The following is a 13,460-nucleotide window of genomic DNA, read 5'->3' as shown; positions in this document are numbered from 1 at the left end:
TGTGCAGGTTGTGATGTAGCAAATCAAAAGGGATAAAAGGTGAAAAATGACCAGAAAATTTATAAAAGCAATTTCCATAACTTTAAGAACACACTGTGGAAATAATGTTTTGAAGCAAATCTTACAAAAATAATGATCGATTTGTTGCTGTGGATCTCACAAGACTAAAATGTGTTTTTTTTTTTTTTGCTGTTATCCAAAAGTACAACTAAGGACGTGACATCACACATTAAAGTTAATATTAACATTGTGATTTTATGTGAAAAAAACAGACTACTCACTTTTGATTGCAGGTAAAATGAACCTCCCACTGACTTTTCATTGACTTTGAAAAGGTGCTCATAGCTCTGCAGGAGATAAACAGTTCAGAGTCGGTGTGAAAGCACTTTCTTTTTAAATGTAAAAACAGCAACATTAATAAAAAAAAAACCCTCACAATATTTGTTATATATAATCAAACTCATAATTAACCAACTTGATTATAAATAAAGTTAAAGATTTACAAAGCTGTATAATTCAAAAAGCTTTGAGTATTAGCATTCACTAGGAAAAACACATGACATCTGAAGTCAACCCTGATATTTAAACCACAAGTTTCTTCACTACACTAAACTCCAAACCAAAGTCAGTGTTTCCAGGTCCAAGTCCTTCGGTGAGAGAGGCTGAAGTGTGGAACATTTCTAAAAACCTGCCATACTGTGATTTAAACATGTCAGTAAGGAGGACACAACGGTTTCTGGTTGTACCTTCTGAATCTCTTCAGGACTGAGCGTGGAGACGTTGAGGATTTGTTGAGCCTCCTGTAGACTCATCCCGGTGATGCTGGACGCTGCGGCAGACTGCTGCCCGGATCGGCCCCTGGCCCGGGCTGCTGCCTGACTCGCTGGGAGAGGGAGATACAACAGAGATCCATCCTGAAGTGACGCCATGCCAACGTGGCTTACGTCGGAGAATCAGACTAGCAGGTAGATAGATTGTCGTTTTGCAGAAACATAAAAGCTGCTTCTAACACTTGAATAAAACTCCATAATTTTTCCAGGCTGTGAAGAGACCCATGTCTCATTCAATTTTGCTACTGTCATGAATAAACAATGGTATGAAAACATCATCCAGAGGCAGCTTTTGTACATTATCATCATATTGCTTCTGTGTTGTTATGCAACCTTTTACCCAACATGGCTAAGCAACTTTCTTGTCAAGGAAAAAGTGATAACTTAGTGGTCCTCATTTTGTCCATGGCACAAAAAATCTCCAGACCCCAAACTCATGGAGAACTTGTCATTTTTCTAAATATATATATATGTATATGTTTAAAGATCAGGATCAGTTTTTAGTCTTAAAACTTGCACCTCTCTTTACATATTCCTTAAAGGTTAAAGATTCTTTTAAAGAGGTGTAATAACATTTTAATCAAATCCATAACGGCAGACGTGAGGCTCAGGACAACAGAAGCAGAAATACCTGCATACTCCTGTTGTAAAGCCCGGGCAAAAGCTCGTCCCACCACCTGAACACCCATCACAACGATCTGAGCGAGGTATTTAGCCTGAAAGTGTTCAGATTAAAACAGTTATGAACAGTGTCAGCCGGCTGTTTGTGACAAAAACACAGAGACAGAACTCAACACAGAAACACATTAACCGTCTTATTACTGAAGCTCTTTTGAAATGCATTAGGTTCGTTATGTAGAGCAAGTTAAAGACACAGTAGCACTAAAAAAACCCCCACTAAAATACCACCACGACGTATTTTAGAGTTAACGCTGTACATAATCGTATGACACCTGGCAAAAATAACATGTTCTTACCATTTTTATGTCGCTATATAGCTTACACAGCCGATGTGCCGACTCCTGTTGTCACACATGCACATTGAAGGTTACAGAAGCGTCATAGTTCAAGGAAGATCGACAACTAAACATTCAGGACGAATGATCTTGGTGGTACGTTTTAAACATCGCCCCCTGCTGGCGGGGAGGGATGAATGCAGCGTCGCACCACATACGGTGACCATCAACTGTTGTGACTCCAGACGGCGCTGCTGAGAAGCAGCACTGAAATTCAGTAACATATACGGCTATAGTATATAATTTAAAGGCAAAAAATTTATAAATTGATAAAACTAAATAATGTGAATATGAGCCACTGGCTTGAGAAATGACTAAGGTAGGTGTTGCCTATATTAATGAGAGCATACTAACCCTCACAGCAAAGTATTTTAAGGCTAACTTTATAGTTTTCACCGTTTAGTATGCATTTAGGGAAGCAAAGAGTCCAATTGGAGATTCTATACGTCTGTCAGCATGCCTGCATGCCTGCCTGCCTGTCCATTTATTCTGACCATCACAAACTCCAAATAAATAAATATTATTTTAAACCTTTTACAATTAAGAAGAATGTGCCACGCATTTGTATTTAACCCATTTAGCTTTTTAGAGGGGTTTTATTTTTTTAAATGGTCAAGGAAGCAGTTTGAACATAGTAGGAATATGGATGAAGCAAATTTGGAAGAATCCTGAAAGAAAAAAACAAACAAAACAAACACAAACATTCAAGAGGCTGCAAATGACTTGAGACATTGGTGGAGTTTCACCTTGACTCAGGGAACTGAATACAAATGCAGGCCACACTTATAAATTTTTGACTCATAATTTTTTTCAAAAATAAAATACAGTGAAGTTTGTGGCCTTAATGCAAGATTGATGAAATGATAACTAAGAAAAATATTTTTGTCTGATGTGCATTTACCTAGTTTGCCATGAATGAAGCAGCATTGCTCACCACATTAACTACAGAAGATAAGAGAGTTCATATGGTGTTTATTGCAAGACAGTTTTTGAAAAAAAATCCACAAACCATTACTATAAAAACAAAACCACAATGTTCTACTTACTATATAAAAACAAAGCCCAAAACCAGTTAATCCAATCAAAACATACAAGAGACCTTTAAAAATCACAAGCACATACATCCGGTGACATCCACCGTACATGTGTTCAACATGACGAGCAGGAAAATGCACGGCTGATTTGGCCTGATCACATCAGTCATTCTGAGGATGTAAACAACGTTGTTGGATCAATAAATGGTTCTCAACGACTCCAACGCGGCCCTGAGTGATGATTACACAACAATGGCTTCACTTTTAAGTTACTAACACTGTGCTGTTTGCCTAATTAATACCATTCAAAGGGTATTATTCCCCAAACTGTTAGAATATTAACAAGGGTTAAAGTTAAAAAAAACATTAGGCTACCCTGCAAACAAAGTGGAATGATTAAGTAAAAGCACAAGATTCCCAATTTTTCCCCTCCTCATACAAGCATTCCTTAATGGTTAAAGAGTTAATCAAACCCATTAACTAGGACAAATACACAAATGCACAATATCTACCATCAATCAACTGTATATCAATTTATGCTTAAAAAGAAAAGGAATCTATAGTTCCTAACATCAGAGACTCCCCTGTCCCTGTTGTGTCCTTAAGTTTAAGGTGGCATCTGCTGCAGAAGCTCAAACCTGTTACAGTAACTGTGATTTGCATGATCTACTGGAAGACAATCAGTCTTAAGAACTTGTGCTGTTATAGTGGACAATTAGAAAGCAAAGCAGTGGTCCCATGTCGAACCAAACATTCAAGATTTCATTATTTAGATCTACAAAATAAAAATGTGCCATTAAAAGTTAGGAGAAACTAGCCTTGATTCTACATTGTTTATTTTAACAAGCTGCTAAGAGAGTTAACTGGTTATACATCAGGCTGCAGATTTATTCACATTTTCTGATTTGTTATTTTACCGTTGTGTGATTTTATATGATTATCTCATGAATTCATCAAATAGATGAATCCGTTAAAGATATACCAATGAAGACATTTGTTGGCACCCCTGGTAAAGATGTGCAGAAAGCATAGCGTAATCTCACAATGAAAAAAGGGAGAGAAGGGGGGAATCCGAGCTTTCAATATTAGTACAATTAGTCAGAAAAGAAAGATTTTACATTTGATCTTGGAAAAAAAAAAAGCAAATGCTGACAGATTGTGCTTTCCAAGAGGAGTTTGTTTCTTCTATATATCCCATTATTTGTTAAAGTAATTATTTTGTAAAATAAGATGTTTCTCCCATGAAATAAGTATATTAAAATGAAAGGCTGTATTTTTATTTTGCTTTGAAATTATGGCTATTCTCAAGATTAATTTATATTCAGGTTTTACATTTTTACCAAGGGTGCCCACACTTATGTTGTCGTCTGTACAGAGAAAACAACTATTTTAAGCTCAAACTGAATGTGGGATTTCCTGCAGAGAAGTACTAAATATTATGGAAGTTTAATTTACACCATATGAGTTTTTATGTAATGCAATGTTTCTCTTGTTCGGTAGGCTGCGGTGTTCGTTTTCCCCAGGAGATTGTCTGGGTGACGCGTTCAAACACGAATGGCAAAATAACTCTTGAGCTGTCCTTTCCTCTCTGCTGTTGGCACCATGACTTGAAGCAAAGCCCGGATGATGACATCCTCTTTAATCATCCTGAATAAAAGGGAGACAAGAATGAGATCACTAAAACAAACAAAAAAAAAACAAAAAAAAACTGCATCATTTCTTGATTCGAATGAAAACAAACTTTAAACTTCAACCCGCTCAGTTTACATTAATTTGATTTCCTGAATATATTAAACTGTGACTTCAAGTTAAGAACACAACTAATGCAAATACACAAACACAAAATTCAGAGATAATATTACAAGAAAAAACAATAAACAAATACAGTTACTGGAAAAAAAATAATTTATATCACTTGAACTTCAATGTTTTGCTGCACTTCAGCCAAAAGTGCAAAATATTATATTGAGATTTTATGTGGTAAACCAACAGAAAGTAGTGAAATTTTTGTGACATGTATTTTTTTTTAAATACACAAACATATGAAAAGCACAACAAAAATCCAGCAGCTTCTTAGAGAACAAGCAGCATCACTAAAACCAAGGCACAGCATAGTTGTTGGAGATGCTTAAATCAGAGTTAAATAAGTTTTTTTTTTTTTAAGTATCAATACAGGTGCCTGAAAACCTTTTAATTCTTCTTCCAGTTTCTTTTTAAAGTCTGTTTGGCTGTGAACACAACAGTTTGACCTCAGTCACATGAAATAAGTAGATTTCGCTATAATTGTTTTCTTTTTCTTGGGATTTGGTTGAAAAGTGTGAATAATCACACTTTTCAGATTTTTATTCGCAAAAATTGCTTACGTCTTTCCTTCCACTTCATCACTGTGCACTACTTTGTGTTGGTTCTTCACATAAAATATACGTTTTGTGTTTTATTTTCAAGAAGTTGTCACATGTGCTCACCCACTCCTCGTCATCCACACCCTCAAAGGACTCCTGTGGCAGGGGGTCGTCCATGTTTCCCAGCTTAGCCACCATGGCACTCAGGAGCTGTGTCACGCACACACACACACACACACACACACACGCAGACACACACACACCGAGTGTTAAAATCTCATGCTTTTTTTTCAGGTACTACAAAAGGTCCATACATCTGATCTACGACAAACTAATGCAAAGTTTCACCTCGTCTTTTTTCTGTTCATCCGTTTTTTCCTCCAGGTAAACAGACGAGGGCAGGTATTTCCTCACCGGAGCCTCTTTGGGGGCCTCACTCACTGAGGAAAAAAAAAAACACAAACAGAGCTTCGCATGAAGCAACCAAACGTACCAGGACATGTCCAGAGTGTCGACATGCGGGTCTAAAGACGGCATCTTGATGAATATTTAGGAGCTGTGTTGTGTCTGTAGACGCACCTGGCGTCATGTCTTTGGGCTTCAGGCTGAGCTTTTTATGCTGGCCGTTGGAGCCAGAGAGCCAGGCGGCGGCGGTGAGCGCAGGCTCCCACCACACTGCTGTGTCTGGGTACACGTCGTCCTGGAAGAACTCTTTCTGGAGAGCCAAAAAGGAAAAACGTTCTGTTCATTAGAAGTAAACATGAGTAAAAAAAAAAAAAAAAAGCAGGCGGTGTTCCTGGAAGTGTTCGCAAGGGGATTCGGTTGCCTCACTTTAACCCGGGGGACTCTGAAGGCCACCGGCTCTATGGTGGTCTTGGTGAGCATCAGTCCCACAGCTATCTCCACATCTCGCACGTTGCACTCCGTTTTAGGCAAAAAGGCAAGGCCCTGGACACAGGGGAGCACAGAATCCAACACTTTAACTTCAACTTCAATGGATGTGCCGATGATAATTAGGATAAAGTAAGTAGCCTTAGTACCTTATGAGGCTCAGGGGAGTTAAAACTGCTGCATTCGATAAAGTAGGGATCTTCTGGGACCAACTCATAAATGTAGACTCTGGTGTCGCCCTGAAGAAAAGCAGAAAACATAATTTCATGCAAATTATGCTTTAGCCGTGACACACTCTGCAGAGACTTGCGCCAGTTCATCTCTCATCTTACTCACTTTCCCAGTAAGAATTACAACGCTGGTGTCGGGGTCGTAAAATGGGATAAGAGTGGAGGGAGATACGTTTAAAGAAGCGTTGGCTATTGGCCCGGATGACAGGGAGTCAGCGGAGAACAGGTAAAGTACTCTTTCGCTACGACTAAAACAGCAATAGAAAAGAGGACGAGAAGAAGGGTTACTTTGGTCAGTGCTGCTCAGACAGGAGAAAAGTAAATTAAAATAATTTAACAGCCATGATGAACAGACTAATAAAAAGGGTTTAGTTTCCAGTACCTGTCAAATCCTGACACCAGCAGGTACTTCCCATCACACACCCAGACCACACGAGCTCCTCTGTGGCCCTCTGGCCCCGGCCCCTCCTGGGAAAACAAAAACAGCAAGTCTAGGCGAATACTGAAGAGACGTTACAATACGACGACTATTATCTAAGAACTGAGAGACAAATATTACAAAAAAAACGACTGAATCCAAATATAAAAGTATCCAGACCTCTTGAAGTTTTTAATATTATCGTAGAACAACTGAAAATGCCAGATTGTTGTTACTTTGTAAGCTGCTGTTCTATAGTTTGTTGCCATACTTGCACAGGTGCTGTAGATTTGCGAGGGTCATAGATGCGAACTTTCCCATCCTTGCAGACTGTGGCCAGCAGCTTCCCGTCTGGACTCCACGCCATTCCAAACACCTGAACGGGAACATCGGGAAAACCAAGCCAGGAGGAAAACCTTCCATAAGTTTCCCTTCGCTTTATGGAAACATCTCTGCTCGTTCAAATTGCGCCTTCTTTGCTACAGTAACAACCTACCTGGTCCTGGTGGCCGGTGAGAATCTTGACCTGCTCTCCGCTCTCCAGGTTCCACAGTCTGACTGTGAGATCGTAGGATGAGGACACCAGGACTCCACTGGCCAGAGGGTGAAACTTGATGGAGTAGATCTTCTCGGTGTGGCCTACAGGGAGTCGGGGGGTAGCCATCAATACAACTGAGACTTCAAGAGTCACACCAGAAAATGTGCAAGTTTATTTTGTTTGGCAAGTTTTCCAGATGCATTTGAAATAAATACTGAGAAAGCTGGAAAATGTTACTTCCTCCCCGGAGATTTATTGCGATTTCTTCAAACTCCCGCCAAAGCCAGAATCATTAATACATAGATTTAGGTTGATTTTGTTTCTCTATGCAATATGACCTACCTTGCAAGACGAGCTTAGGCTCAGTCAGCGTCTCTTTCAGCCCACCCTCAGGTACCTGCCACATCCTGATTTTAGCATCATCTCCAGCTAGACAGAGACATTCAAATATAAACTCAGAGACACGCTCAGATAAGTTTGTGAGGAAGAAGTTTTTATCTGTAAAGGTGGAGTTTGTTAGTAAGGATGCATTCACTCACCCACTGCCAGTCTGTGTGTGTCAAAGGGGTCCCAGGAAAAGTCGGCCACGTTTACAGAGTTCTGGATGGTGGGCAGAGCTGTGTCCGGCTGCCTCCCGGGTCCAGAGCGCTGAGGAGAGGGGAAAAAGTCAAACAGCTGGAGTACAGCTGTGGTTTTACATCTAACAAGCACTAACTAAACTAAATTCTCAGGGGGTCGAAGGGACCATTAGCTCAACTGGAAGTCTCCGATTCAATTTGTGCACACTCTCAGAAAGCACATTAGTTTTGAATAAGGCTAGTTACTGCACCAGGATTGGTAGGGGATGTGTGTATACTTTTTGGTAAGCTTCCTTAAGTATAACAAATAACAAAATGTTTTTATTCATACCTCAAACACAACAATCTGGCCTCCTGCTATGGCGAGCGGGACGGCCACACGTTGGCGGTTTACGCAGAAGCCGTCACACTCGCCTGGCGTCGTCAGGTTGAGGTTCCGGATGTTGGTGATGTGTTTGTCCCGGTGCATCACCGCACCCTGGATGTGTCGGAATTTGGATGTTGGTCCTGATTAAAAAAGAAAACCTTAGTTTAAAAAACCCCCCAAAAAACAAACATCTAAAACAAATAATTATTCTAAAAATACGGATGTGTGCATGCGTTAGTTTCTACCCAGCATGTTTTGGATTGTCTTTACGCTCTGGCTGGGACTGGGGAGGAAGCCTGAGGAGAGACCAGAGGTGGAGGAGGGAGAGCGGGACGGGGCAGCGGTGCTGCTGGGGGTGCTCAGAGGACTACTGGAGGTGGAGCAGCCGTGAGGCTGATCCTGGAAAGAGCAGAATGGTGTTTTAAATTCTGCTAATCAAACATAAAGCTCGTCCTGCTTTAGAAAAACAAAAAACACATTTTCTTACCTCTTTGCTTCCTCCGCGGGGCAGCTCCTTCTTAACAGGCGTCTGTTTTGCTGCTGGTTTGGGTCTCTTGTCTGGGTGGAGGCTGACTTTATCCACCTTGGGACAAACAGAGCTGCTTGTTTGAGCAACCTTCAAACTTTTCTAAGCTGCTGTGAGCGAGGTTCTGTTACCTGTTTGTTCCCTCCCTTCCACCACTCCTCGGCAGACATGGCTGGAGTCGTGCCCGCCGTGTCTGGATAAAGGTCATCATGAAACTCCTGGCCTGAACTCTGCAAAACGAAGAACGAGATACAAAAGCTCAAGCAATAAAACATCTGTGGAAAGGAAATCGAGATGTATGCGGAGGCCAGAAATCCGTTGTTTGCCGGCGATACCTTGCGAGGGACTTGGTAGCTGATCGGAACGATGCAGCTGTCTGTCAGCTGAAGAACACGCACCACTTCACAGGAAATGACATCCAGTGCCAACTTTGGCACCATGGCAGCGCCTCGAGTTGAAGCGTCAGTCAGACAGTGACTCACTGTGAGAAAGTTAAGAAAAAGAGGGAACAATATAGGACAGAATTAAAAAAAAAAATAAAACATTTCTAAGCAAGGACAAAAACAACCACATTTTACCTTGAGTCAGGAAAGGCTCAGCGGCGGAGACTTCAAAACAATCAACTGCAGTGTCTCCCTAAGCGGAGAAAGGGAAGCATTAATAAATCTGAGTGAGTTCAACATAATCTTTACAAGAAGAACACAAATATACAGCTTACAATGCCAGTGAGCATGAGGAGACCAGTGTCATCATCAAACAGAGGGACCAGCAACCTGTAGAAGGAGACAAGGATGAAGAAAGAGAGAAAACATTGAGAATTTTTTTCTTTGCTTTTGCATCACTTAGCGTTTTAAGTTACAGCAGGTTCAAGTTGAAAGGTGTTGCCACTAGATGGTGCAGTTGACTCAGTAAAAGGTGACTTCAACCCCTTTTACAAACTCAGCTGCACAAAATATATATATTTTTCCCACCTGTAACAATACTGTGGAGGCTATGCACACAACAAATACTGTGTATTTCTGTTTAAAGTCAAGATTAAGCAGCTCCATATAAATCAGTCACAGCATTTCCCCCCAAAAACAATCATCAGGTCCTGGACAGAAAATTAGAGAACTAGCCAAAGTAAAATTTAGAAAAACCTTCAAAAAACTGGAGAATCTGTTGATTGAGGTTTCTATTTGGAATAATTCAATACAATAATAATTTTGATTCTTAAAAACAGGCAACGAGAATCTTTTAAACAGTGTCACTGTTTTTAAATTGTTTTATTCTGTTTTATATTTGTGTATATGTAATAATTCAATTTTGTTTTGTAACCAGGTTGCTGTGTACTGCAGACTTCTGCCCAGGTCCCCCTTGAAAATGAGATCTAGATCTCAATGGGGTTTACCTGGTTAAATAAAGGAATAATAAAAATAATAATAATAATAATAATAATAATAATAATAATAATAAAAAAAAAACAAAGCAACATCTTTCTATGTAAAAAAAATAAAGTTGTTTCCACACTACAGCACAGAATTGGCCATGTGTCGTTGCATCTCTGGTAAAAATGTACCAAAAAATCTTTAAAAAATAAAATTATGTTTTAGTGCAATCTCTCACTTAAAATTTTAGAAATCCAAACTTTATTCAGTTAGAAACAAAATCTATTATGAAATTATTAGTTTCAACAAAATCCCTTGAGACTCAAAATCCCTGTAAAATAAGTAGTACATGTGGCTTTTTTTCCCCAATTCATATTTTTTTTATCTTGGTAAATTTCCGTTTCTGTTGGGTATCAACAGAAAACCACAAGAGAACACCGTGATGATCTTTGGGAATTTTTTTGTTTTGCTTCATCTTGGTATCCTGCTTCCTTGTTCCCTGTGTGTTTGATCAGCCATTTTTCCCCACTTCCTGAGTCCAACTTGTTTTCCTTCACAGCTGTACCTTGTTCCTAATCAACCACCTGTTCCTTGTTCAGTAATCAACTCTCCAGCAGTTTGATATATCCTACTGCTACCTCCAGCATGTTTCCTGGTTCTTGTGGTTTCCCTGGACTTTGACTTTTTTTTTTCTTTTCTCTTCTTATTTTATGAAGCAAACATTTTTATTTTTTAACCTCCTACACTGGGGTCATTCTCTTCACCATTCTGTATAAACTGTATTCCCAGCACTTACTATATGTTACTCATAACTGCGCCACAAGTGATTTTGTAAAAAAAATATCTTAATATTTCTTCCTAATTAAATAACATATGATGTCACAGTAATAGAGGAATTTATTTAAAAGTTTCTTTTACACAACTTTACTAGGCTTTCCAATAATTATGAATTTGATTGGATCTTTATGGATTTCAATGCTTGGTAGTATGATTTCAATACTACCAAGAAATGTCTTCACTGTAAATTTATTTCATAGTATTGACATCATCAATGTTGACGGTAAATCACCCATTTTGGATTATTTGTTAAACAAAACGAAGGCTCAACAGAGCAAACTGGTGTGAAGCACAAAACAATCAAGTCAAACTACAGAGATATTTCTTCTGAACCACTTGAAACCATTTCCTGTTGGTGTACTGCAAACTTTACTCATGCAGGTCTAAACAAGTCCACAGTCACCTGCCACCTCTCGTGATACACACTAAGAGGATTGAGGGCTGCAGAACTTAATAAGGAAAGTACAACTGGGTACCTAAACCAAACAGGAAATACTTCTACAAACAACCGGGGTAATCTAGGCAAATCTCCCCCATTCTTCACTGCTATTCTATTCTAAGAGTCGCAGCCAGGCCGCGTCATGATTTCCTCTGCAGGTCACAGTCGGGATAAGGACAGAGTCCAGGCTGACTGAAGTGGAGAGACTCACTTCCAGAGATGGGTTTATGATGACGACCTTGTGCAACGCTTCTATTCCAGGGCCACTTGATGCTGACAGACTGGTGATGTAATGCTCCAACTATGACAGTGTAATGACAGGGTTAGTTGGAGTATGTAAGGCGACAACAAATGGTGACACGCAAGGGACTTTTTTTATTGTTGTTTTCATGCGAGTAGCAAAATATAAGAGCATGTGACAGCATGTCATGGATGATTGTATGAAAATCATGAAACAAGCAGTATCAGATTAGAGTCTATGAACAGCTAATAGTTGGATGTATTCACGATTTTTCTTTTATCCTTAGTCTTTAATAAATCACTCCAGTTTAATGTCAGAAACTGTAGAAGAGAAAGGTAGCTCCATCAACAATCATCAAAAATCAATGACTACAACAGACCGCAGTTTGTGAGGATAAAAGGTTTTTTTGTCTGACCAGTAGATCAGCAGCACAGGAGCACCACAGGGGTCTGTACTCTCACCATTACTTTTCACTTTGTACACCTCAGGTTTCCAGTAAAACTCAGAGTCCAGTAATCTAGAGAAATGCTAAGGAAACTCTCTGGGTGTATTAGAGAAAAGGCTGAGAACAGAAAGCTGGTTTGGTTTGTGGCCTGGTGTGGAAACAACCGTCTTATCCTAAAAGTCAATGAAACAAAGAACACAATTGTAGATTAAGGAAGAAAAGGAATTGGTCAAACAGTATTTCTGTTATCTGAAAAGAAGTGGAGGTGGTTAAAGAGTATAAATAGCAGTCTACAAGAAGGAACAGAGGAGACTTTACATCCTGGAGAACCTTAAGTTCTACAGTGTTTTCAGCAAGATGCTGCAGATCTATAGGTTTGCTGTGGGGAGTGTGATCTATTCAACCATTATCTTTTGGGTCAACAGATTTAAAGCCAGTCAGTCTTTCTATCTAGATTAATTTATAGCTGACAAATATTTTGAACTGTTCATGTTGGTTTTTAATAAGGGAGATCAAAGAGGCAGGGAGGCTGTGTGGGGATGGATTGCTCAGCAGGATCACTATGACCTTACTGTTCAACGAAATCCACACCAGGAAATATAAAAAATAACATTCGGAAAGGTCATTAGCCATCTATTCAACTGTTTTGCTTTAATTTATATGTGTTCACTCTCATATGTTGTCAGATTTATTAGCAGTAATATTTCATATTGCTAACACGTTGGATTGGCTACGTGCTATCTCACTTGTTTATTTTGGTGGGGGGGCTGCATGTGAAGGATGTGGTTTCTCTTTTTGCACACTACAATACAGACATTTTTATTTCTTTAGTGATTGCTTACCAACTTATTTTTAGTCTGGCTTTAACTTGAATGTCACAGTGAAAAGATAAAAACAAGTGCATGAGCAGTGTTGATTACAATCCACCTAATCCATAAGGGATATATAGTAAGAGACAAAAGAAAGGTAGAAATTCTCCTCCTCTTGAGTTTTTTTTAAAAGTCTTGTGATTGGTTTAAGAACAATTAAAAGCAGGACACAAATAACACCTGTGCCTCTTTTTAACCTCTCTCTTCTCTGTTGCAAGTCGGTGAAGTCAGCAAGGGGCGGCCACGCTTGGTTAGCTCGAGTCTCTGTTCCCATGTCCGAGTCTGTCCACAGGGAGTCCACCTCCATTCCCACTCTGCTCTCCTTTGCTCTGTCCTCCCCACAACAAAACTACCTTGCTTTGTCCCTCAAGCTCCCCCTGCACCGTTAGTCCCAATTAGCTCTCCGAATTGCCCTCGCTCTCTCCGAGGTCTTATCTCCGCTTTTCTCACAGTAAAAAGTACAAGTCAAACAGCCGCATAATAGAAGCGGAG

The 13,460-nt window shown here is 39.7% G+C and overlaps 1 protein-coding gene across 3 annotated transcripts in view; it reads right to left on the bottom strand.

The window, feature by feature from the left end:
- LOC103141000 (mitochondrial import inner membrane translocase subunit TIM16-like) overlaps positions 1-13,460 on the bottom strand; it is a 112,051-nt gene that overhangs the window by 2,281 nt on the left and 96,310 nt on the right. Inside the window, exons 10-30 of one of the 3 annotated variants that reach the window (XM_007556390.2) lie at positions 9,489-9,543; positions 9,349-9,406; positions 9,106-9,251; positions 8,902-9,000; positions 8,732-8,827; positions 8,490-8,643; positions 8,209-8,384; positions 7,839-7,947; positions 7,642-7,728; positions 7,258-7,400; positions 7,033-7,137; positions 6,726-6,811; positions 6,450-6,591; positions 6,263-6,352; positions 6,054-6,170; positions 5,802-5,937; positions 5,571-5,662; positions 5,346-5,432; positions 1,462-1,546; positions 747-883; positions 282-347 (exon numbers count right to left, since the gene is read on the bottom strand). In XM_007556390.2, the coding sequence (XP_007556452.1) occupies positions 282-347; positions 747-883; positions 1,462-1,546; positions 5,346-5,432; positions 5,571-5,662; positions 5,802-5,937; positions 6,054-6,170; positions 6,263-6,352; positions 6,450-6,591; positions 6,726-6,811; positions 7,033-7,137; positions 7,258-7,400; positions 7,642-7,728; positions 7,839-7,947; positions 8,209-8,384; positions 8,490-8,643; positions 8,732-8,827; positions 8,902-9,000; positions 9,106-9,251; positions 9,349-9,406; positions 9,489-9,543 (2,266 nt within the window). Of the gene's footprint in view, positions 1-281; positions 348-746; positions 884-1,461; positions 1,547-1,807; positions 1,934-2,800; positions 4,528-5,345; positions 5,433-5,570; positions 5,663-5,801; positions 5,938-6,053; positions 6,171-6,262; positions 6,353-6,449; positions 6,592-6,725; positions 6,812-7,032; positions 7,138-7,257; positions 7,401-7,641; positions 7,729-7,838; positions 7,948-8,208; positions 8,385-8,489; positions 8,644-8,731; positions 8,828-8,901; positions 9,001-9,105; positions 9,252-9,348; positions 9,407-9,488; positions 9,544-13,460 lie in introns of those variants that run through there. The other 2 variants (XM_007556386.2, XM_007556387.2) reach the window with 2 other exon arrangements.

Source organism: Poecilia formosa, unplaced genomic scaffold, assembly GCF_000485575.1.
Source record: "Poecilia formosa unplaced genomic scaffold, Poecilia_formosa-5.1.2 Scaffold78, whole genome shotgun sequence".
Lineage (NCBI taxonomy): Eukaryota > Metazoa > Chordata > Actinopteri > Cyprinodontiformes > Poeciliidae > Poecilia > Poecilia formosa.
Note: the sequence above shows the minus strand (reverse complement) of the source record. Positions and strands in the feature narration are given on the sequence as shown.